Source organism: Sorex fumeus, unplaced genomic scaffold, assembly GCF_029834395.1.
Source record: "Sorex fumeus unplaced genomic scaffold, SorFum_2.1 ptg000024l, whole genome shotgun sequence".
NCBI lineage: Eukaryota > Metazoa > Chordata > Mammalia > Eulipotyphla > Soricidae > Sorex > Sorex fumeus.
Genome location: NW_026606081.1, coordinates 57271868 through 57294745, shown reverse-complemented (window position 1 = coordinate 57294745; position 22878 = coordinate 57271868). Strand labels below are relative to the sequence as shown.

Below are 22878 nucleotides of genomic sequence, written 5' to 3'. Positions count from 1 at the left end.
AGCGTCACCAAGTATGGTCCAGACCCTCATGCCACAAAAGAAAAACTCAATCCAGAACTTCATGGTTAAAAAAAAAAATAAACCTGAAACTTACTTTTTTGGGGGGTGGGGGACCACACCCGGCGATATTCAGGGGTTTCTACTGGCTCTATGCTCAGGAATCACTCTTGGTGGTACTCAGGTGCTTATGGGATGTTGGGAATTGAACCCGGGTCAGTTGCAGACAAGACAAATGTCCTACCTACTCTCCTGTTGCTCTAGCCCCAGACCCGTTTTTGTCTCTCGGACCCTACCCAAGAGCTCCAGGGCTCCCTCATTTTCCAACCTCATGCCTGCTTCCAGCTAAGAGCACCAGGCTGGCTGAGTAATGAGGCTGTGGGGTAACCCAGCCCTCTGGGACCTATCCTCCGTGCCCGCCCACCCCTGCTGACCGCCTTCTGTCCAGGGTTCTTGAGCAACCAGGCAGGGCCCAGTTGGTGGCCGTGAGAGGCGGGGGACGGACACAGGATCGCAGCCGAGGCTTGCTCATGGCCCAGGGCCTTCTTCATTGCAGCTGGAAGAGTAATGATGGCAGTGAACAAGGGTCCAGCCTTACTGGATGGAGAGCTTCCCGTGAGTACCCGCCCGGCACTGCAGGACAGGATGGACAGGGTGGAACCCGACCGGGGCGGGGGGCACAGGGGCTGAGAACTGTATCTCTGTCAGTCGAGCCCTCACCAGAGATGGGACAGCAGGGACCCATGTGGTCCCCCAGCCCCGCTGGTGTGAGCCCCGAGAGGCTGGAGAGATAGGACAGCAGGGAGCTCCTTTATCTTGCACACGGCTGACCCAGGTTCCGTCCCCAGCATCCCACAGGGCCCCCCGAGCACCGCCAGGGGTGGTTCCTGAGTGCACCAGGAGTGACCCCTGAGCACTGCCACCGGGTGTGGCCAAAAACAAAACAAAACCACACAAAAATCAAGTGAGCACAGAGCCAGGAGTGAGCCCTGACCAGCCTGACCACTGCCCCAGTGCTCCCTGAGTCTTCCTGGGAGAGGCAGGTGTCCTCAGAATCGCGGCCCCCAGGGACAGCAGTGGGGACATTGTGGGCAGTTCCAGACAGGAAAGGCTGTGACCACGGCTGCATATGTGTGCTCCCTGGTGGGCTAGAAAGTGTGTGGGTTCAGCCTCCACTGGGGGCAGCCAAATCCTGGACACCCCAGCATTCCTAGGGCACCTGCTGCTTCCCAGGAAGAGGGTGAAATTGGTCTGGGCCCTTGGTGGACAGTAATGGCCGCTCGTGCTCTGTGAGCCTGTGCTCTGCCCTATGGGGCCCTTGGGAGCTTCCTGGTGGGTGACTCTGCGAGCTGGGGCGTGGGTGGCCCCCAGCAGTGGGGGGCGAGGCAGGGGGACTCAAGACCCCCATGTGTTTCTTGTAGGAGCAGGAGAACGTGCTGCAGCGGGTCCTGCAGCTGCCCGTGGTGAGCGGCACACGGGAGTGTGTGCAGAAGACCTACACCAGCACCAAGGACGCACACCCGCTCGTGGCCTCCGTGTGCAATGCCTATGAGAAGGGCGTGCAGGGTGCCAGCAGCCTGGCAGCATGGGGCATGGAGCCAGTGGTCCGCAGGCTGTCTACCCAGTGTGAGTGCCACTGCCCCGGCCATGCGCCGGCCAGAGATGACGGCTCTGCCTGTAGATGCCCAGACCTTTCCCCCAAAAGGATGACTGTGCTCCATCTGAGAGACCTAGAGGGGGCGGGGGTACCCAGCGCCCACTCCTGCTTCTCACCAAGCAGTGGCAGGAACTAACAGGGTGTGGCTAGCAGGGGGGTCCCGGCAGGGCTGGGGGGGCATTGGGGAAAGCTCTGGATGCCGGGAGACCTGCTAAGTCCCAGAGGAGACCTCAGCCGCTTCCGAGAGGCTGAAGAGTCGCAGAGCTGGTCGGGCACAGGTGGGGGTGGTGGGGGTCACCACCATGGCCCCTCACTTGCAGTCACAGCTGCTAATGAGTTGGCCTGCCGAGGCCTGGACCAGCTGGAAGAAAAGATCCCAGCACTCCAGTACCCTCCCGAGAAGGTAAGCCCCTGGGAATGTTCTGGACAAAGCGCCACTGGGGGCAGCGGGGGGGGGGCACGCACCTCCACAGCACGACACAGTGAGGGCCTGGCAGAGTCCTGCGACAGGTGGCACCAGAGGCAGTCCTTGAGGGGACACCCCTGCCATGGCCGCCTCACGGGCAGAGAAGCCCAGAGATTCTGCTGGTCGGCTCAGGAGGGCTGGGCCGGATCCCTTTCAAGCTCAGCTCAACCCAAAGTGCCCAAACTTTGGGGTTGAAAGATAGCATAGTGGGGGGCTGGAGCGACAGCACAGCGGGTAGGGCATTTGCCTTGCGCACAGCCGACCCGGGTTCGATTCCCAGCCTCCCATATGGTCCCCTGAGCACAGCCAGGGGTGACTCCTGAGTGCAGAGCCAGGAGTAACCCCTGTGCATCGCCAGGTGTGACCCAAAAAGAAAAAAAGGAAAAAAAAGAAAGATAGCATAGTGGGTAGCGCATGGGCCTTGATGCAGCCAACCTGGGTTCATTCCATATGGTTCTCTGAGCACCGCCCGAAGTGATTCCTGAGCGCAGAATCTGGAGTAATCTCTGAGCACTGCCAGTTGTGGCCCAAAAATTAAAACAAAAAACCAAAGAGTCCAAAACCTTGGCTCCAGCCCCAGCCTTGACTGATGGGCCTGAGGAAAACTTCCAAGCAGAGTGCGCTGACCAGCTTGGCAGTGCTGGGGATTGAGCTCAGGGATTGGCAGCTGCCAGGCATGCACACCTGCCCTTTGCACCATCTCCCCGGCCCCACCCTCTCTGTCCTTCTGGGGACCTTCCCGGAAGCAGTTCCGGGGGTCCATGCCCAGCCCTGTGCCCCCCAGATTGCTTCGGAGCTGAAGGGCAGCATCTCCACTCGCCTGCGCAGTGCCAGGAACAGCATCAGCGTGCCCATTGCCAGCACTTCCGACAAGGTCCTGGGGGCCGCCCTGGCCAGCTGCGAGCTGGCCTGGGGGGTGGCCAAGGACACGGCTGAGTATGCCGTCGGCACACGGGTGGGCCGGCTGGCCTCGGGCGGGGCCGAGCTGGCTGTGGGCGGCATGGAGAAGGTGGTGGGATTCCTGCTCCCTCCCGAGGAGGAAGACTCAGGTATGGCCAGCACCCTCCCCACGGAGCTGCCCCGGAAAGAAAAGGGGGGAGGGGGACTTCCAGCAGGATCCCCCCCACTCAGGGTGCATGAGGGTGAAAGCACATCCAGATGCCTTTTAAGATTGTGGGGGACGGGCCAAGCGATAGCACAGCGGGAAGGGCATTTGCTTTGCACACAGCCGACCGGGGTTTGATCCCCGACATCCCGTGGGGTCTTCTGAGCCCTACCAGGAATAATTCCTGAGTGTAGAGCCAGGAGTCAGCCCTGAATCCTGCTGGGGGCGCCTCCCTCCAAAAAAGTTTGTGGGGACTCCTGGTGGCTGCAGACACACCCTCTTTTCACTCCCTTCACACCTCCCAGCCCCAACTCCAGGAAACCAACGGACCCAGAAGCCCCCCAAGGCCAAGCCGAACCTCATGGCCAGGGTGGGGGCGCTGGCCAACACAGTGACGCAGCACACCTACCAGACCACAGCCCGGGCGCTGAAGCAGGGCCACGCCCTGGCCATGTGGATCCCCGGTGTGGCCCCACTGGTAAGTGCCACTGGCCTGGGAGTTGGGGTGTCCCTCCAGCCCCCTGCAGCCCGCTCTTTCAGGGGGAGGAAATGCAGCTCCAAAGATGGGGGCAGGGGGTCTGGCCCACCACCTCAGATCCTCAGGGGAGTCCTGGGGTCATGGGGGGATGCGGGAGCCACCAGGGAGTCCCCAGGCCCGTGGCCAGCCACGCCTAAGTCCCCTTTCCACAAAGTCCAGGCTGGCACCACACAGGAACATGGGAGTAAGGGCTGGCGGAGGGGGCACCCGGGGCTTGCAGCGGGGTCCCAGCGCCCCCTTCCCACTCACAGAGCAGCCTGGCGCAGTGGAGCGCGTCAGCCGCCATGCAGGTGGTGTCCCGACGGCGTGAGAGCGAGGTGCGGGTGCCGTGGCTACACCACCTGGCGGCCGCACAGCAGGAGGACCGGGACGAAGCCAGCGACACAGAGGGGGATGAGTCGCAGGATGACGACTCGGGTTCTGAGGAGCACAGGCTCAGCGAGGTGAGGGAGCACTGGCCCCGGGTCCCAGTGTTGAGCTGGGGTCCCTGTGCCATGCCCCTCACTGCCCAGCTGGCGTCCACGCCATCCTCCAGTTGGGGGGGCCCTCCTGGCCATACCCTCCGTCCCACTGATGAGCTCTCATGCCTACGAGGGAGAGACCGAGATGCAGAGGGGGGTCGGGGGCTGGTGGCAGAGCCCGCTCCAGCTCCAAGGAAGGGGGAAACACTGACCTTGTTCTGGACGGCAGGTGGCGGCCCGGTCCCGAGCGCCCAGCATCTTGGGCAGCGTGGCCCATACTCTGCAGGAGGCCCTGCGAACCAGCATTGCCGCCGTGACATGGGCGCCCAGGGCCATGCTCAGCACCGCCGGTCGCCTGCTGCACCTCACGCCCGCCCCGGCCACCCCCCTGGCCACCCCCAAGAGCCGCGCCATGTCCCTGTCGGACGCCCTGAAGGGCGTGACCGACAATGTGGTGGACACAGTGGTCAATTATGTCCCGGTGAGTCTGCCCCCCTCCCCGGGTCCCAGGCCCCATTTCCTTGGCCCTCCGGGCTGCCTCGGTCTGTTGCCACCTTGACACAGCTCCCTGACCCCAGACAGAGACCCTTCCCCACCGCTGGCAGCCAGTTTGTGGGTCCCCAGCCCTCCCCCATTAGCTTACAACCCAAGGACCTGGCTGCTCCCCGGACACCCGCGGGTGGGATGGGGGCTGAGGGAGGTGGCGGCTGTGAGCGACACTCAGGCTCTCCTGGGGGGGGCGGTCCCTGGGAAAAGCTGCAGGGGGGCTCTTGGGGAGGAGACCACCCCTGGAAGTGTCTAGGTGGGCGACCCGGTCACGGCTTCACCTGGCGCCCCGGGGAGGGGATCTGGCAGCCACTGATCACTGGGCGGCTCTCCAGAACCTGGCCGGGCCCTGCCTCGGGCTGGGCAGGCGTGGGCAAGGGGGTCCCGAAGCCGGCGGAGACACCGGGGCCCTCCAGCGCGACGGGGGCCGGCGACAGGGTCCTGCTCTGCCCTTAGCTCCCCAGGCTGTCGCTGATGGAGCCCGAGAGCGAGTTCCGGGACATCGACAACCCGCCCCCCGAGTGGGAGCGCCGGGGGTCCCGCGGCAGCCTGCGCGGCGCCCGGAGCCCCGAGGAGCGCGGGGAGGTGCCCGCCGCGCCCCGCCACAGCCTCCCGGTGGCCACTCGGGAGAGGCCCAAGCGCCGGGTCAGCGACAGCTTCTTCCGGCCCAGCGTCATGGAGCCCATCCTGGGCCGCGCGCAGTGCAACCAGCTGCGCAAGAAGAGCTGAGCCGGGCAGGCGGCCACCGGCGGGCAGGGGCCCCGGAGTGGCCCCGGAGACGGCCCGGAGCACCGCCGGGTGCGGCCCCGAATCGCGACCCAGACGGGAGCCGAACTCCGCGGAGCCCCGCCCCGCACCCCGGGCCCGGCAAATAAACACCGTTACCGCGCGCACCTGGGCCGAGCTCTTTTCCGAGCCGCTACCCTTGGCACGCCCCTTGGCACGCCCCTTGGCAGCCCTTGGCACGCCCCTTGGCACGCCCCTTGGCAGCCCTTGGCACGCCCCCTTGGCACGCCCCTTCTCAGCCCTTTGCAGCCCCTTGGCACGCTCCTTGGCACGCCCCTTCTCAGCCCTTGGCACGCCCCTTGGCAGCCAGCTCCGACCAGACCAACCCCGCGCCGGCTGTTTCCCGACGGGAAAGGTGCGCCCCTGCCGACGCCAGGGGAATCGGTTCTTCCCGCGTCCCGGCACCCCGGTGCCGCTTCAGATAGTCACTGTTGGCTGGAGGGCCGGGACAGCCGCTGGTGTACTTCCAGTCCTCTCCCCCACACCCCTCCGCAACCCCCAGTTGCTCGCATTCCCTTCTGCAGCGAAATGGCAACTGAATCAGTTTGGAAGAGTAGGAAAAATAAAAATAGGCTGGGCCTGGAGCAATATAGTACAGTAGGGAGGGCATTTGCGCACGGCCAGCCGGGGTTGGATCTCCAGTACCCCATAAGGTCCCCTGAGCCCTACCAGGAGTGATCCCCGAGCACAGAGCCAGGAGTAAGTCCTGAGCACCACCAGGTGTGACCCCCCCAAAAAAAAAAAGAATGTATCTGTTTCCATATTCATATGTCTCCACACCCTCACTCCTGGATCATCCAGTCTGACCCCCTCACAGCCACACCATCCTCTGCACCCTCACCCCTTCCGTCCCCTCTTTGGTTCTGGAACTGCCACCATGGTGTCATCCAACTAGTCACGTGTGTCCTTTGCCCACCTTGCCACCACTCCTATGTGTGCTCATGCCAGAGGTGCCCCCTGGGGGCTGGTCAGCAGCTCGCAACACTCACTGCCCAAGACACAACTGCACAAAAATGACAGTCCCCCCAACACACTTCAGAAAGCTGAGGTCAGAGACCTTCACTTTCAGCCTGCACAGGCCATCCACGGGGACCAGAGAGGTCACAACCTGGACCCAGGGGCCAACACCCGGGATAGCCCAGCTGCACGGATCACCCCTCTTTGTTTCACTTGTGGGACATGACTCTGGTGGAAGAACACAGAGCTAGCATGTCCCTAGCTCCTCTGGGTGTGGCCCTTGACCCCGGAGCCCCTGCAGGAGTGGTTTCCAGAAGTTAAAAATGTGATGAGCAGGAGCTCAACAGAGAGAGCACCTGCTCGGTGTGTAGGAGGCCTGGGTTTGAGCCCAGCACCCTCAGAACCGCTGGGAGTGAGCCCTGAGCACCGAGTCAGGAGTAGCTCCTGACGACTTCCAAGAGTGATCTCCAAAACAGAACAGAAATTGCTGGAGAGATAGTACAGCAGACAGGATGCTTGTCTTGCATGTGGCCAGCCTGGGTTCAATCTCTGGCATGCCGAACCCACCAGAAGTGATCCCTGAGCACAGTCAGGGGTAAGCCCTGAGCACTGCTGGGAGAGGCCCAAAAGAAAACAAAAAAGAACAACAGAACAAATGTTATAGAAATAATGAAATGCAATGGAAATCAGCACCCCAGCCCCAGTGCTGTTCAGGGTCAAGTGTCAAATGTTTACTTTAGGAAGTGTCAGAGCATATGGAGACTTCTGGCAGATGCCGGTGCCAGTACCTGCGTGAGGGCCCTACCTGACACCGGGATGAGTTGGCTGGTGCTTTGGCCTAAGATGTGCTTCTGGAGCTTATGGTCCCTGCACTGTCTGGGACCTGCAGCAAAACGGGACCAATGGGAGGAGTAAATGAATATATATAATAAATGCACTTACCAACAGACCAACATATAAGTTATCCTACCATAAGGCTAGAGAGACAGTACAGTGGGTAGGGTGCTTATCTTGCATGTGGCTGAGTCAGGTTTGACCCCCAATACCCCAAAGGGTCCCGCCAGGAGTGATTCTTGAGCACAGAGCTAGGAGCAAGCCCCGAGCACTGCCAGGTGTTGCCCAAAAAACAAACACACAAAATCCTTCTATAATATCCCTCCTTACCCATCACTCACCCTCTGATTTCAGTTACCTGGTCCACTGTGACCTACAATAGTATGTTTCTGGCTGTGCTTTGGGGTCACTCCCAGAGCTTCTTAGAGCACTATCTAGTGCTAGTGAGTAAGTGCCCATGTGCTTCAATCACCTCTGACCCACAATAAAACATTCTGGAATACTTCTGAGATAGTCTTTTTTTAATTTTTTGCTTCACACCTGGTGATGTTCAGGGGTCACTCCTGGCTCTGCACTCAGGAATTACATCTGGAGGGGCTTGGTGGACTATATGGGGTGCCGGGGATAGAACCTGGGTTAGCTGCAAGAAAAGCAAATGCCCTGCCCACTGTACTATCATTCTGGCCCCTGAGATAATTTTAGGGTCCAACCCCTCAATGCTCAGGGCTTACCTCCTGGGTCTTCGCTCAGGAATCACTCCTGGTGAGCTCGAAGGACCATATGGGATGCCAGGGATGGAACTGGGTTGGCCTTATAAGGCAAGTGCCATACTCGCTGTACAACCTCTAGCCCCTGAGATATTATATTAAATACGTTATATACAAATACGTTGATATTATATTAATATGATATATTGTTAATAATTGTTTTTTTTGATGCCAGAAATCAAACCAAGTCTTATGCCCACCAGGCATGCACTTTACCACAAACCCGCCCTTTATTAGGTGCTAACGTCACTGTATTGTGCCCGAGTCATTGGGAAAACACTGTCTGTACACAGCGGAAATGGCAAAGCCCATGCAGGTGGGCGCAGGGAGCATAGCGCTGTGAGGCAGCGCCCTCCACTCAGCCCCAGGGAGTCGCAGAGGACCGAGGCGCCCCACGCCCATTCCAAGTGCAGACTAACAAGCCTCGGCCTGCGCGTCCAGGCTTGCGCGGGGCGTGCTGGGCGCCGTCCTGCTCCCTGGGTCTGGCGGAGCACCGGCCTCTTCCCGCGTGCAAAAGCGCGGGGCAGGAGGGGCGTCCCAAGCCCCTGCCACAGTCCTCGGGCGCGGAGAGTCTCGTGGGGCTACGGCGGGCAGGCCTGAGGACTGGAGCTCGGCGGCGGCCCCGGAGGAAAGAGCAAAACTCCGAGCCCCCTGCTGAGAAGTTCCTACCCCACCGACCAGGAGGACCAGGCCGTCTGCGTGGGAAAGCCGAGGCCTGACCACGCCCACACACACGCCCACTCACGAGACGCCCCGCCCCGCCCGCGCTTCCCAGGCCTCATGAGGGGCGTGGAAACTGGAGACCACGCCCCCGGGGAATGCCACGCCCATAAACAAGCCCCTTCGCCGGACGCCCCATCCGGCCCGCGCCTCCGCCCCCGCGAGCACCCGGAGGGCGGAGTTCCGGGTAAGGGAGGGGAAACCGGAGGCATGGCCACGCCCCCGACGGAACACGCCCACACCCAACCAAGAAGCCACGCCCCTTCGCGCCTCCGCTCCGCCTTCAGCACCCCGGCGGGCGGAGTTCGCATAAGGGGCGGGAAACGGGAGGTCTGGCCACGCCCCTACGAGGCCACGCCCACATCCACCCAATCAGCCCCGCCCCGCCCGCTCCTCCACTCCCCCCGGCACCCCGGCGGGCGGAGTTGCGGGTGCGGGGCGGGCTGTTTGGGGGGCGGGGGTCCCGATGACGGCATCGGAGCGCGCCGCGCTGGAGCTCCGGGCCTGACTTTGCAGCTGGGGACTGCAGGCACCCCATAGAGGTGGGCTCGGGTTCGGGCTCGGGGGTCGAGGTGGGCGCTCTCCCCCGGCTGCGGTTGCCTGTGGATCTGGGGCGATCGCAGAGTGGGGGAGCCCCGACCCGGCACGGGGAGCCCCCATCCTTACCTAGAGGCTTCCCGGAGGCCCTCCGACCCGTTAAGTTAGGGGCATCTGATGCCCGCATCCGGGACGCGCCAGACGCTGACACTCTGCGAGAGTCGGTCAGCTTTGGTCATCACTTTTCCAAACTTTCCCGGCCCGGCACCTCGGGTTTGCCTGCCCCTTGCGCCTCGGTGGAACTGCGCGGGCTCCTCCAGGACGGGGAGCTCTGAGCCCTGGGCAGGGATGCGGGGAAGCCCGGCCAGCGGTCAGGGTGAGCGGGGCGCGGACGTTGTCCCCCAGGCTCTGGCTCCCCGCGGGACCGGCTCAACGCACTGTTCCTCGTGGAGGGCAACCGCAGCGGAGGAAATCGCGCCGGGATGAGGGGCTGGGGTGAGGGTCCTGGACGGCTCTTCGCTCTTGGCTAGGCAGCACCTGGAGCTGACCTGCTGGGCCGCCCTGGGAGGTGGGGGGCGGGACGCCTGGGGTGGCAGGAGCTGGCAGGGAGCTCCAGGGAACGCCTGCGTCTGTGCCTGGCTGGGAAAGAGAGCGGGGAGCCCAGGACTAGGGGAGTCCTGGTAAGTCCTCGGGCAGGCACCAAGGAGCTGCTTTTCGTGGGGGTGACCATCATATTCCGGTTTTTCAAAGTGGGGGACAGAGATCACCAAGGGCCCTGTCCAGATGTGGTCAGTCAGGGCCAGGGTGCCTGTGACCAGATGGGGTGGGGCAGGTGGAGGCCACAGCATTAAGTGTAGGAGCTTGGTGGCGGAGGCAGGGGGCTTTTCGGAAAAAGATAGGGGTGTAAAAGGCAGACGCTGGAACTCCCAGAAGTGAGAGGGGCTTGTGTCGTTTCTGTCCATGAGGGATGCAGCTGGAATCCAGAAGCTCTCTGCTTGCAGCCCTCTGTTGGGTGCTGGGTACCCACCTGTGGGGGTCCGGATCTGGGCCCCCTCTATGTACAGTAGTGGTCAGGCCTGGATCAGGGCAATGTCCATGGCGGCCTCTTCCTTTTTCACAGGCCCTCACCATGGGGCTGGAGGCCCCGAGGCTGCCCGGGCCAGAGGAGGCCACCATCAGGGTAGCCCTGCGAGTCCGCCCGCTGCTGCCCAAAGAACTGCTCCATGGCCACCAGAGCTGCCTGCGGGTGGAGCCGGCTCATGGCCGTGTCACCCTGGGCCGTGACCGCCACTTCAACTTCCACGTGGTGCTGGATGAGGACACAGGGCAGGAGGCCGTGTACCAGGCCTGCATGCAGCCCCTCCTGGAGGCCTTCTTCGAGGGCTTCAACGCGACCGTCTTTGCCTATGGCCAGACAGGCTCGGGCAAGACCTACACTATGGGAGAGGCCAGTGTGGGTGAGTGACCCTACACAGGGAGGGGACGGGCCCCCTGACTTTCTGCTCCAGCCTCCCAGTTCTTCAGCAGAGAGCAAGAAGGTGGATTTCCTGACCCTCCAGCATCCTGATGGTACTTACCATGGTCAGGGCAGGGCAGGAAGGCAGCTGGGTAGCCGGCTGGCCGGCTGTTTGTGGGGGAGCAGGAAGCTGGCTCTCCTCAGGGGAACAACTCATGGAAGCTTGGATGAGACCCACTGGCCCGCGGACTCTAAGGCATTCATGGCCCTCCCTCCTGTTGGCTTATAAATCAGGATGATAGAGCCACACTGCGTGCGGGTTTGGCTCCCCCATCAGCACTTGGCTGCTCCTCCTCCTCCTCTTCCTCCTCCTCTCCTCCTCCTCCCCCTCCTCCTCCTTCCTTCTTCTTTCTCCTTCTTTCTTCTTCTTTCTTCTTTGTCTCCTCTCCTCCTCCTCTTCCTCCTCCTCCTCCTTCCTTCCTTCCTTCTTTCTCCTTCTCCTCCTTCTCCTCCTCCTTCCTTCTTCCTTCTTTCTTCTTTTTCTTTCTTATTCTTCTTCTTTGTCTCCTCTCCTCCTCCTCCCCCCTCCTCCTCCTTCCTTCTTCCTTCTTTCTTCTTTTTCTTTCTTATTCTTCTTCTTTGTCTCCTCTCCTCCTCCTCCCCCCTCCTCCTCCTTCCTTCTTCCTTCTTCTTTCTTCTTCTTTCTTCTTTGTCTCCTCTTCTCCTCTTCCTTCCTTCCTTCCTTCCTTCCTTCCTTCCTTCCTTCTCCTTCTTCTTTCTCCTCCCCCTCCCCGTCTTCCTCCTCCTCCCCATCCTCCCCCTCCTCTCCCTCCCCCTCCTCCCCCTTTCCTCCTCCCTCCTCCTTTCCTCCTTCTTTCCTCTTCCTTTCCTCCTCCTCCTTCCCTCCTCCTTCCCTCCTCCTTCCTTCCTTCTTCCTTCTTCTTCATACCCAGTGATACTTTGGGCTTACTCCTGGCTCCACACTAGGAATTACTCCTGGCAGTGCACGGGTGGACAATATGGGATGCTGGGAATCGAACCCTGGGTCAGCCACGTGCAAGGCAAACGCCCTACCTGCTGTACTATCACTCTGGCCCAGCACTCTGGCTTCTTGCTCTGTGGAAATGAGACCAAAAAAAGAAAGAAAGAAAAAGCCCAGGCTGGACTGATTGTGGATTGGACAGTAGGTACTGCTGACCTGATACCATCCCTGGCACCACATATGGTTCACCAAGCCCTGCCAGGTGTGCCCCCTCCCAAAAAAAAGAAAGAAAGCGGAACTGTGAGAGGTACTTTCCAGTGTTTTTTGTTTCTGATTTTGGGGCTCCACCCAGCACTGTGCAGGTCAGTCTCTTGGCTCTGTGCTCAGGGATCACTCCTGGCAGGTCTCAGAGACCATGTGGAGTGACCTTGTGCAGATGCTGTTTCCTCTGTACTGCCACTCCAGCCCCTTGCTGAACCCCCAGCCTTCTGCCCAGCCCCTCCAAGCTGGCATGGCCCAGGCTGCCCTGTCCATCTCATTCCCCTGGATCCCTGTGTGTCTCCCCAGCCTCCCTCCGTGAGGACGAGCAGGGCATCATCCCGAGGGCCATGGCCGAGGCCTTCAAGCTCATCGATGAGAATGACCTCCTGGACTGCCTGGTGCATGTGTCCTACCTGGAGGTGTACAAGGAGGAGTTCCGGGACCTGCTGGAGGTGGGCACTGCCAGCCGAGACATCCAGCTGCGCGAGGACGACCGCGGGAACGTGGGTGAGGAGGTGCCCGGGGCTTGCACTTGTCCGGGAGCGTGCCGGCCTCTGCTCTAGTTCCCCCATGGGCACTGAGCTCTGTCCCCAAGGTGGAGAGCATGGGCATGGGCAAGGGGCAGGGAGCCTCCAGTCCCGACCTGGATGAGCAGGACCCTCTCCTGTGCCCACAGTGCTGTGTGGAGTGAAGGAGGTGGATGTAGAGGGCCTGGACGAGGTGCTCAGCCTCCTGGAGGCAGGCAATGCTGCGCGGCACACGGGCTCTACCCACCTCAACCGCCTGTCCAGCCGCTCACACACTGTCTTCACTGTCACCCTGGAGCAGCGTGGCCGCTCTCCTAGCCGCCCGCCCCGGCCAGCGCCCGGCCAGCTGCTCGTGTCCAAGTTCCACTTCGTGGACCTGGCAGGCTCCGAGCGGGTGCTGAAGACGGGCAGCTCAGGCGAGCGGCTGCGGGAGAGCATCCAGATCAACAGCAGCCTCTTGGCGCTGGGCAACGTCATCAGCGCGCTGGGTGACCCGCAGCGACGTGGCAGCCACATCCCCTACAGAGACTCCAAGATCACTCGGTGCGTGAGCTTCGGGGAGGCGTCCAGCAATCTTGGGGAGGTACCCTGGGTTCTAGGGAGAGCGTCTGAGAGTATTGGGGAGGTGTCCTGGGTTCTAGGGAATGCGCCCGAGAATCTTGGGAAGTGCCCTGTGTCCTAGAGACAGCGTCCGAGAATCTTGAGAAGTACCCTGGGTTCTAGGGAGAGCGTCTGAGAGTATTGGGGAGGTGCCCTGGGTTCTAGGGACAGCATCCGAGAATCATGGGACGGTGCCCTGGGTTCTAGGGAACGCGCCCGAGAATCTTGGGAAGTACCCTGGGTTCTAGGGAACGCGCCCGAGAATCTTGGGAAGTACCCTGGGTCCTAGGGACAGCGTCAGAGAGTCTTGGGGAGGTGCCCTGGGTCCTAGGGACAGTGTCAGAGAGTCTTGGGGAGGTGCCCTGGGTTCTAGGGGCAGCATCCGAGAATCATGGGACGGTGCCCTGGGTTCTAGGGAACGCGCCCGAGAATCTTGGGAAGTACCCTGGGTCCTAGGGACAGTGTCAGAGAGTCTTGGGGAGGTGCCCTGGGTTCTAGGGGCAGCATCCGAGAATCATGGGACGGTGCCCTGGGTTCTAGGGAACGCGCCCGAGAATCTTGGGAAGTACCCTGGGTCCTAGAGACAGCGCCCGAGAATCTTGGGAAGTACCCTGGGTCCTAGGGACAGCGTCAGAGAGTCTTGGGGAGGTGCCCTGGGTTCTAGGGGCAGCATCCGAGAATCATGGGACGGTGCCCTGGGTTCTAGGGAACGCGCCCGAGAATCTTGGGAAGTACCCTGGGTTCTAGGGAACGCGCCCGAGAATCTTGGGAAGTACCCTGGGTCCTAGAGACAGCGCCCGAGAATCTTGGGAAGTACCCTGGGTCCTAGGGACAGCGTCAGAGAGTCTTGGGGAGGTGCCCTGGGTCCTAGGGACAGCGTCAGAGAGTCTTGGGGAGGTGCCCTGGGTTCTAGGGGCAGCATCCGAGAATCATGGGACGGTGCCCTGGGTTCTAGGGAACGCGCCCGAGAATCTTGGGAAGTACCCTGGGTCCTAGAGACAGCGCCTGAGAATCTTGGGCAGTACCCTGGGTCCAGGGACAGCGTCAGAGAGTCTTGGGGAGGTGCCCTGGGTCCTAGGGACAGCGTCAGAGAGTCTTGGGGAGGTTCTCTGTGTTCTCTGGGTTTTAGGAAAACCGCAGCCCTGACCCCCCTGCCCTGACCGCCCCCAGGATCCTCAAAGACTCGCTGGGCGGCAATGCCAAGACGGCGATGATCGCCTGCGTCAGCCCCTCCTCGTCCGACTTCGACGAGACCCTCAACACCCTCAACTATGCCAGCCGCGCGCAGAACATCCGCAACCGCGCGACGGTCAACTGGCGGCCCGAGGCCGAGCGCGCGCCCGACGAGGCGGCCGGGGGCGCGCCCGCGCCACCGCGCCACCGCTCGGAGACGCGCATCATTCACCGCGGCCGGGGCGCGCGCCCGGGCCCCGCCGCCGCGGCCTCCTCCGCAGCTGCCGCCGCCGCCGCGCGCCTGGGTGCCGAGTGCGCGCGCTACCGGGCTCGCAGCGACGCCGCCTGCAGCCTCCTGCGCCAGCTGCAGGCCGAGCCCGGGCTGCCCGGCGCCGCCGCGCGCAAGGTCCGCGAGTGGCTGTGCGCCGTGGACGGCGAGCGCAGCGCCCTGAGCTCCGCCTCGGGGCCCGACAGCGGCGTCCAGAGCATGTCCACGGAGGAGCCGGCCCCGCAGGGGCTCCGCGCGGGTCAGGTGCGACCCTGGGAGGGGTCGCGAGGAGGCGAACGCCCTTTCGCCCAGTCTTTTTGGTAACCTCGGTCGCTTGGCTTCGGTCCCGGCTGGGCAGGAGGGAAGGGCTGCAGGGCTGGTCCGGCGCCCAGGGCGAGGCTCTGCAAGTGTCAGTGGTGTCGCTGTTAAAATAGAGGAGGCTGGCCCACGGTTGGAAGCTTGTCACAGGTGGGGCGCAAGAGGGAGAGGGCAGTTAGGACAGAGATGAGACCGCTATGACAGTGACAGCTGGAAATGATGATCACTCTGGACAAGAATTGAGTGCTAAAAAGAGGTAAAGGGATATAATGATAATCTTAGAATACCTATACTGCAAACCATAATGCCAAAAGGAGAGGGAGGGTGGGGGAGAAGGAGAGAGGAAGAGGAGAAGAGGAGGAGACGGAGAAGAAGAGACAGAGAATAGTGTCTGCTGTACAGGTGGGGTGGAGGAATGGATTGAGGGAAATCAGGGACATTGGTGGTGGGAAATGTTGCAGTGGTGAGGGATGAGTGTTGGAACATTGTATGACTGAAACCCAGTCATGGACAGTTTTGTAACTGTTTATCTTACAGTGATTTAATTAATATATATATATATATATATATATATATATATAGAGAGAGAGAGAGAGAGAGAGAGAGAAGGGGCTGGTGCTGGGTGTAGAGCCCTTGCCTTGCAAGCAACTGACCTGGGTCCCCGGAGTACCACCAGGGGTGTTTCCTGAGTGCAGAGCCAGGAGTAAGCCCTGAGCATCGCCATGTGCAAGGCAACAACACAACAATACCAATAATTTAAACTAGAGGCAGACAGTGGCTGCAGAGGACATACGGTGCGGGTGGGACCTGGGTGTGTGTTGCCTCTGAAGCTCCTCTCCTGCCCCTAGGAGGGGGAGGCGGCACCACAGCTGTTGGCCCTGCAGAACCAGGTGGCCCGACTGGAGGAGGAGAACCGGGACTTCCTGGCAGCGCTGGAGGATGCCATGGAACAGTACAAATTGCAGGTGAGTGGTGGGTCGTCTTCCCCAGAAGTTGGCACGATTGGGTTCTTCAAGGTGGGTAAAGATGGGGCGAAGCACAGCGGGAGCGAAGGAGGGGGAACGTGGGGTGGTGTTGGGGTCGCCCTATATGCTTGTTTGGGGGTCATGCCCAGAGGTGCTTCTTCCCGCGGGGTGCTGTCTTGGGGTCACTCCTGGTAGTGCTGGGATTGGTTGTAAAGCATACCTGTTGCCCCAAGGTAGAGGGATCAGAGCTGGTCTTAGCGCCCTCTCGTGGCAGAGATTTGTATGGCAGGAGGGAGTGATAACCGGTAACAGCATCCTGATGTCGTGGCCCCCACTCCTTGGCACCTGCTTCTTACCCTGCAGAGCGACCGGCTGCGTGAGCAGCAGGAGGAAATGGCGGAGCTGCGGCTGCGGCTGGAGCTGGTGCGGCCTGGCTGGGGTGGGGCCGGGCTCCTGCCTCCTGGCTCCTTTGTGCCCCGACCTCACACGGCTCCGCTGGGGGGTGGCCACACTCTTGTGCTGGGCACAGTGCCCCCAACCTGCCTTCCTGGAAGTGAAACTGGTCCTGAGAATTTGGGAGAGGTGAGGAGGGGACAAGGCAGGGAGTGCATCCCTCACCTCAGGGGGTGCCCAGGGAAGGGCTGGGGTTGGTCTGTGACACTGGGCAGTCCTGATCTGGCTGGAGGTTCTGGGGAGGCTTCTGCCCGTCAGTCGGGTGGGAACTTGCGTGTCTCCCTGGATGGGGTGCTCACCCTGTCTCCAGCTTCACTGCGGGTCTGCCCTGGCAGGTGGCAGGTGACAGAGAAGCTGCAGCCGTGCTGCTGGCAGAGGTGGAACAGTTGGAAAGTGGTTCTTCCACATCTGAGGAAGAGGAGGAGGAGGAGGAGGAAGAGGAGGAAGACCAGGAGGAGGACCAGGAGGAGGAGGAGTTGCTGAGGCAGGTTCGAAAGTGAGTGGAGCCTCCCCTTCTGTGCAAGGCCAGCTCAGGGCCGGGTGGGGCAGCAGGAGGAGCCACTGGTCTCACAGGTGCCCCCTGCAGGGCAGGGACTTCATGATCAGAGCTGAGTTGTCACTGGTGAGGGGGTTGGCTTGGGCCTCCAGGGTCTCTGGAAGTGACCCTTGGCACCTCCCATCAATGTGTGTCTCCGAATCATCACCCCAGATCCCAGGTTCACCCCTGTCCTGAGCAGGGTCACATTGGGACATTGGGGACTAGAATGCCGGAGGCTTCATTCCGTGTGGACACGAAGGTGGGCAGGGGGAGGGGCTGGGGTTGACACTGACTCCTGATTCTCCCTTCCAGAAATGGCATCAGCAAGTGGAGCCAGAGGAGGCGATGCGCTGGAAGCCCCCCTGACAGGAAGGGTCCTGAAGTTTGCCTGCAGGAGCTGGGCACAGCACTCGCAGGGCCCAGAGGTGACCAAAGGGCCACCTTTCCCTGTACTCCTTCTTTACGGGCCCTGTATGATGCTCCCGCATGCCTTCCCCAGGCCCAGGGCATGCCCTCCTCTCCCTTGTCTCCCTTGTTGACTGTTGGAGCCCTGACGATGAGTCTTTCACTGCAGTGGAAGGGAGCCAGGCTGCCCCTCGACCCCGCCAGGCCCCAGCTGCCTCGGCCTCTGAGTGGCGGCTGGCACAGGCGCAGCAGAAGATTCGGGAATTGGCCATCAACATCCGCATGAAAGAGGAGCTTATCAGTGAGCTGGTCCGCACAGGTAGGACTGGCAGGGCCTCTGCCTGCGATAGGCATCACAGTCTCTGTCTGCTCTGTCTGTGACAGGGTGATAGGTCACCTGTGAGCATGAATGCGGGGCCGGAGCCACAGTACAGCGGGGAGGGCACTTGCTGTGCAGGGGGCCAAACTGCCTTCGATCCCTGACATCTCATGTGGCCCCCCGAGCCCGGCCAGAAGTGATCCCTGAGCACAGAGCAGGAGTCAGCCCTGCGCACCGCCGGGCTGACACGGTGCTTGCTCCAGGGAAGGCAGCCCAGGCGCTGAACCGTCAACACAGCCGGCGCATCCGGGAGCTGGAGCAGGAGGCGGAGCGCGTGCGGGCTGAGCTGAGTGAGGGGCAGCGGCAGCTTCGGGAGCTGGAGGGCCGGGAGCCGCGGGATGCAGGCGAGCGGTCCCAGCTCCAGGAGTTCCGCAAGCGGGTGGCCGCGGCCCAGAGCCAGGTGCAGGTCAGTGGCAGGGGCGGGGGCGGGGAGAGGGTTGTGGCTTGGAAGCAGGACAGTGGGTGCAGGCCCCAGGCCCCATCCCTGTCGTCGTCCTAGTTCTTTTAGAGACCCCAGCCAGCCTGGTCTCCTTTCTGTGGTCCCATTGCCTGCCCATCCACTCTCCATCCCTCGTCTCTGCATCACCATCTGGCTTCCCCCTCCTCCTCCCAGTCTAGGTCCTGGGGCCAGTCCTGGTGATGCCACACCCTCGTTGTATTGTCCTTGCTCGTTCTCCAGCCTCTTTGTTCCTCAGTTTCCAGTTCTGTGATTCTGTGTGTCTGTGCACGCCTGCGTGGGACTGGGGATCCAACCCAGGAATGTGCTTTGCTACCTCACCATGACAGAGCTGTGAACTGTCACCAGATCAGCACACAGGAGTGTGGGGGCCCGGCGTAGGAAGTGCCCGAGGGGTGCCCGTTTGCTGTCCACCCGCCTGGCACCCCTTCTCCATCCCTCTGCCGAGCAACCCCGGGCACCATCACGCCAGGCTTCTGGCCACCCTTGTGTTGGTCGCAGGTGCTGAAGGAAAAGAAGCAGGTGACCGAGCGGCTGGTGTCGCTGACGGTGCAGAGCGAGAAGCGGCTGCAGGAGCTGGAGCGCAGCGTGCAGCTCATGCGGCAGCAGCAGGGGCGCCTGCAGAGGCGGCTGCGCGAGGAGACGGAGCAGAAGCGGCGGCTGGAGACGGAGATGCACAAGCGGCAGCACCGCGTTAAGGTGCCGCTCCCGGCCGCAGGGGGCGCTAAGCGCGCCGGACTGAGCGCTGGGCGGAGCCGGGGAGGCCGCTGGTGGCGGGCGAGGCTGAGTCGGAATTCGGAAGGGTCTGCCCAGGCAACCAGCACTGGGAGGGGCTTCTGCCGCACGTCCCCTTGGACTTGGGGTGGCAGGGTTGGCCTGTGGATGCTCTTGAGGTCTGGGTCTGGGGTCTCCCCCACCTCCCTCTGACCCCTGCACATCCACCCGCGTATCCCCAGGAGCTGGAGCTGAAGCATGAGCAGCAGCAGAAGATCCTGAAGATCAAGACGGAGGAGATCGCGGCGTTCCAGCGGAAGCGTCGCAGCGGCAGCAATGGCTCTGTGGTCAGCCTGGAGCAGCAGCAGGTGGGCCCCGTCCCCGGCGTCCGCGGTGCCCCCGCTGGTGGGCGCTGCGCTCCTCCTGCGACCTTGGCGGCCTGGTGCAGCCAGAGGCCGGAGCTGACCTCCCTCTGCCGCCCCGCTCCGGCCGCAGAAGATTGAGGAGCAGAAGAAGTGGCTGGACCAGGAGATAGAGAAGGTCCTGCAGCAGCGGCGGGCGCTGGAGGAGCTGGGTGACGAGCTGCGCAAGCGGGAGGCCATCCTGGCCAAGAAGGAGGCCCTGATGCAGGAGAAGACGGGGCTGGAGAGCAAGCGCCTGCGGTCCAGCCAGGTGAGGGGCCGCCTGGCACGCCAGGTGGGGGCCTGCGGGTGAGTTTCAGTGAAGTCCCACAGCCGATAAGCTTGGTGAGTTATTGATGGGTCGGGGACTCCCCAATCAGGCGTCATGGTCCTGCTGGATCGTGTCCCGGGAATCTCCCTAGAGCTTTCTTTTTGCTCTGTTCTGTGATGTCGGGGGTGGAACCCAGCGCTTGATTCCTCCCCCAGGCTCTCAGTGAGGACATCGTCCGGGTGTCCAGCCGCCTGGAGCACCTGGAGAAGGAGCTGTCGGAGAAGAGCGGGCAGCTGCGGCAGGGTAGCGCCCAGAGCCAGCAGCAGATCCGTGGTGAGATTGACACCCTGCGGCAGGAGAAGGACTCACTGCTCAAGCAGCGGCTGGAGATCGACAGCAAACTGCGGCAGGGAAACCTGCTGTCCCCGGAGGTGCGCTGCCCCCCTGGCCCCCCAACTCCCCCGTCCGTAGCCCCGCCCCCAGAGCCACTAGCCCCACCCCTGGAACATCTATCTCCGCCCCTTACCGGTCCCCAGCTCTATCCCCGCCAATGGTCCCGCCCCAGCGCCACCCCCACCCTTGGCCCCACCCGCGGCCTCATGTAACCCAGCCCCTCACCTCGCCCCCAACACCTCTATCCCCGCCCTCTGCCCCGCCCCCAGTGCCACTGTCCCTAATACCCCTGTCCTCACCCCACCCACCTCCAAGTCCTGCTAATCCTGGCTCTGGCCATTGCTGGACTGGGCAGTGGGAGGGCTGCTGGGGTGGTGCCCCGGGACCTGGGATCTGGGCTTGTTCTTGCCCTATGGGACATATGAGACTCATGGCCTCATGGTGTGAGGACCCGAACTTCCCCGGGCACATCGTGCAGCCTTTGGCCATGCTCCTGCTCGGGGTCCCAGGCGTCTGTGTGTTCAAGACATGCTTGGGAGGAACGGTGCAGCTGTGGTGTCTTGCTGATTCCCCCAAGAGTCCATGACGCACCATACCCCTGTCCCCGCAGGAGGAGCGGACACTGTTCCAGCTGGACGAGGCCATCGAGGCCCTGGACGCTGCCATCGAGTACAAGAACGAGGCCATCACGTGCCGTCAGCGGGTGCTGCGGGCCTCAGCGTCTGTGTTGTCGCAGTGTGAGATGAACCTCATGGCCAAGCTCAGCTACCTGTCGTCCTCTGAGACGAGGGCCCTGCTCTGCAAGTACTTCGACAAGGTGGGCTGCTGCCCTGCAACTGCACCTGCACCCTCAGGCCAGGGGCGGGGGTACTCAGCCCACCTATAAGTCCCTCAGAAGCTTGTTTCAGGGATTCCGAGGCTTCCCTCCCCTTGGGCACTGCTTGCGCCTTTGGACAGCCCTGGCCTGGACCTGTCCAGCAATCCTTACTGGTCCCCATGGTGGGTGGGGTCCTGCTAAGCTGCCCTGGTCGTGGTCCTGCTGGCATGTGGGTAGGAAGGAGTGGGGTCTCACAAGCTGCCAAGAGCTGTCAAAGGTGTCAAAGGCCCCATGGATTGGGGCTGGAGCAATAGCACAGCAGGTCGGGCGTTTGCCTTGCACGCGGCCAACCCGGGTTCGATTCCCAGCATCCCATATGGTCCCCTGAGCACCGCCAGGGGTAATTCCTGAGTGCAGAGCCAGGAGTAACCCCTGAGCATCACCAGGTGTGACCCAAAAAAGCAAAAAAAAAAAAAGCCCCATGGATTTCTCTGTGACACACACCCGGAGCCTGGTCGGGGTACCCGACTGGGGGCTGAGGCTGGCGGTGATGGCGGTGCAGGTGGTGGCACTGCGGGAGGAGCAGCACCAGCAGCAAATCGCCTTCTCGGAGCTGGAGATGCAGCTGGAGGAGCAGCAGCGACTGGTGTACTGGCTGGAGGCAGCCCTGGAGCGGCAGCGCCTGCAGATGGACCGTCAGCTGACGCTGCAGCAGAAGGAGCACGAGCAGAACATGCAGCTGCTGCTGCAGCAGAGCCGAGGCAGGCCGGCCCCTCACCCCTCACCCCTGCCTGCATGCGGCCCCTCACCCCTCACCCCTGCCTGCATGCGGCCCCTCACCCCTCACCCCTGCCTGCATGCGGCCCCTCACCCCTCACCCCTGCCTGCATGCGGCCCCTCACCCTCACCCCTGCCTGCATGCGGCCCCTCACCCCTCACCCCTGCCTGCATGCGCACACCCCCCCACCCGTCTGCGTGTGGTCCCTCACCCCTCACCTCTGCCCATACGCATTCCCTGACCCCTGCCTGCATATGACCCCTCACCCTTCACCTCTGCCCGCACGTATCCCCTCACCCCTGCCTGCGTATGGCCCCTTAGCCCTATCCATGCATAATCCCTCACTTCTTCCCATGTGCAGCCCCTCACCATCCCCCCCACCCCGTCTCTCCCTGCAGATCACCTGGGAGAAGGGTTGGCAGACAGTAGGCGGCAGTATGAGGCCAGGATCCAGACTCTGGAGAAGGAGCTGGGCCGCCACGTGTGGCTAAACCAGGAGCTGAGACAGAAGCTGAGCAGCGTGCAGGCCGCGGGCCAGAGCAGGGGTAACGCCGCTGCCGCCACCGGCCTCTCCTTCCTGGTAGCTCAGAAAGCCCCCAAGCTTTTGTCCTGACTGGGCCATTGCTGCCCCGGCTGAGGGCGTGGGGCTCAGGGAAGCGTGGCCTTCCCTGGGGCGTGGTTGCCCATTCCTGACAAGGACTCCTCTCGGCAGGCGGGGACAAACGGGCCTTGTGCCTGGAGAGCCGACAGCACCCTGCGAGTGAAGAAGAGCCCCAGCCGGCACCCCCCGAACTGCTCTGGCAGCCCTCGCACGTGGAGAACAACCCCCGCGGCCCCCGGGAGGAGGCAAGGGACTTGGTCCACGCCCCGCTACCTCTGAGCTGGAGACGCTCCAGTGGGTGTGGCGAGGAGCCCGTTGCCCCCGAGGAGCTCAGGCATCGGGAGGCGGCGGAACCCCTGGTGGGCCGGGTGGTCCCTGCGGGGGAGGCGGGCCTCCCCTGGAGCTTCGGGCCTCTGGCCAAGCCGCGGCGGGACGCGCGCAGGGCCAGCCCTGGGATGATCGATGTCAGGAAGAACCCCCTGTAGGCTGGCAGTGCTCACCTCCCTCTGAGCACTCCAGGAGCCAGCTGAAGGGAGGGGACCAAGAAGTGAGGACTAGGCTCGTTCTTGAACCCACCAGCAGTCCTGATTGCTGCGAACTCGCGACTGCCCCCTGGTGGCCAGAGCCTTGAGCCCCTTCTGTTCTGAAGTTGGGAGTTCAGCCAAATCTGAGTTTTGGGGTTCAGCCACGGCTTGTAACAGAACTACTAGTGGCAACAGGGGCGGTGCCTTTAATGTCTTTGGATGGGGA

The 22878-nt window shown here is 62.4% G+C and overlaps 2 protein-coding genes across 2 annotated transcripts; both read left to right on the top strand.

Moving 5' to 3' along the window:
- The first annotated feature begins 488 nt into the window (after positions 1-488).
- Positions 489-5500, top strand: PLIN1 (perilipin 1). The gene is made up of 8 exons (XM_056114234.1): positions 489-612; positions 1419-1623; positions 1975-2057; positions 2905-3169; positions 3531-3703; positions 4015-4206; positions 4454-4705; positions 5227-5500. The coding sequence occupies exons 1-8, from the start codon at positions 565-567 to the stop codon at positions 5497-5499; spliced, it is 1491 nt and encodes a 496-aa protein (XP_055970209.1). The 5' UTR covers positions 489-564; the 3' UTR covers position 5500.
- Positions 5501-9252: 3752 nt separating this feature from the next.
- KIF7 (kinesin family member 7) lies at positions 9253-22733 on the top strand. The gene is made up of 19 exons (XM_056114077.1): positions 9253-9376; positions 10492-10828; positions 12377-12577; positions 12747-13140; positions 14368-14902; positions 15805-15921; positions 16285-16503; positions 16710-16870; positions 17225-17337; positions 17487-17636; positions 17900-18102; positions 18655-18852; positions 19110-19235; positions 19363-19539; positions 19755-19970; positions 20543-20749; positions 21312-21510; positions 21926-22072; positions 22240-22733. The coding sequence occupies exons 2-19, from the start codon at positions 10501-10503 to the stop codon at positions 22611-22613; spliced, it is 4065 nt and encodes a 1354-aa protein (XP_055970052.1). The 5' UTR covers positions 9253-9376; positions 10492-10500; the 3' UTR covers positions 22614-22733.
- Positions 22734-22878: the final 145 nt, after the last annotated feature.

Bases quoted from the DNA above. Each gene is read 5' to 3' on its own strand.
- PLIN1 (XM_056114234.1), top strand. From the start codon at position 565: ATGATGGCAGTGAACAAGGGTCCAGCCTTACTGGATGGAGAGCTTCCC. The intron at 2,058-2,904 runs GTAAGCCCCTGG...TGTGCCCCCCAG, and splicing joins TCCAGTACCCTCCCGAGAAG to ATTGCTTCGGAGCTGAAGGG. The intron at 3,170-3,530 runs GTATGGCCAGCA...CACACCTCCCAG, and splicing joins TCCCGAGGAGGAAGACTCAG to CCCCAACTCCAGGAAACCAA.
- KIF7 (XM_056114077.1), top strand. From the start codon at position 10,501: ATGGGGCTGGAGGCCCCGAGGCTGCCCGGGCCAGAGGAGGCCACCATC. The intron at 10,829-12,376 runs GTGAGTGACCCT...GTGTCTCCCCAG, and splicing joins TATGGGAGAGGCCAGTGTGG to CCTCCCTCCGTGAGGACGAG. The intron at 22,073-22,239 runs GTAACGCCGCTG...TCCTCTCGGCAG, and splicing joins GGCCGCGGGCCAGAGCAGGG to GCGGGGACAAACGGGCCTTG.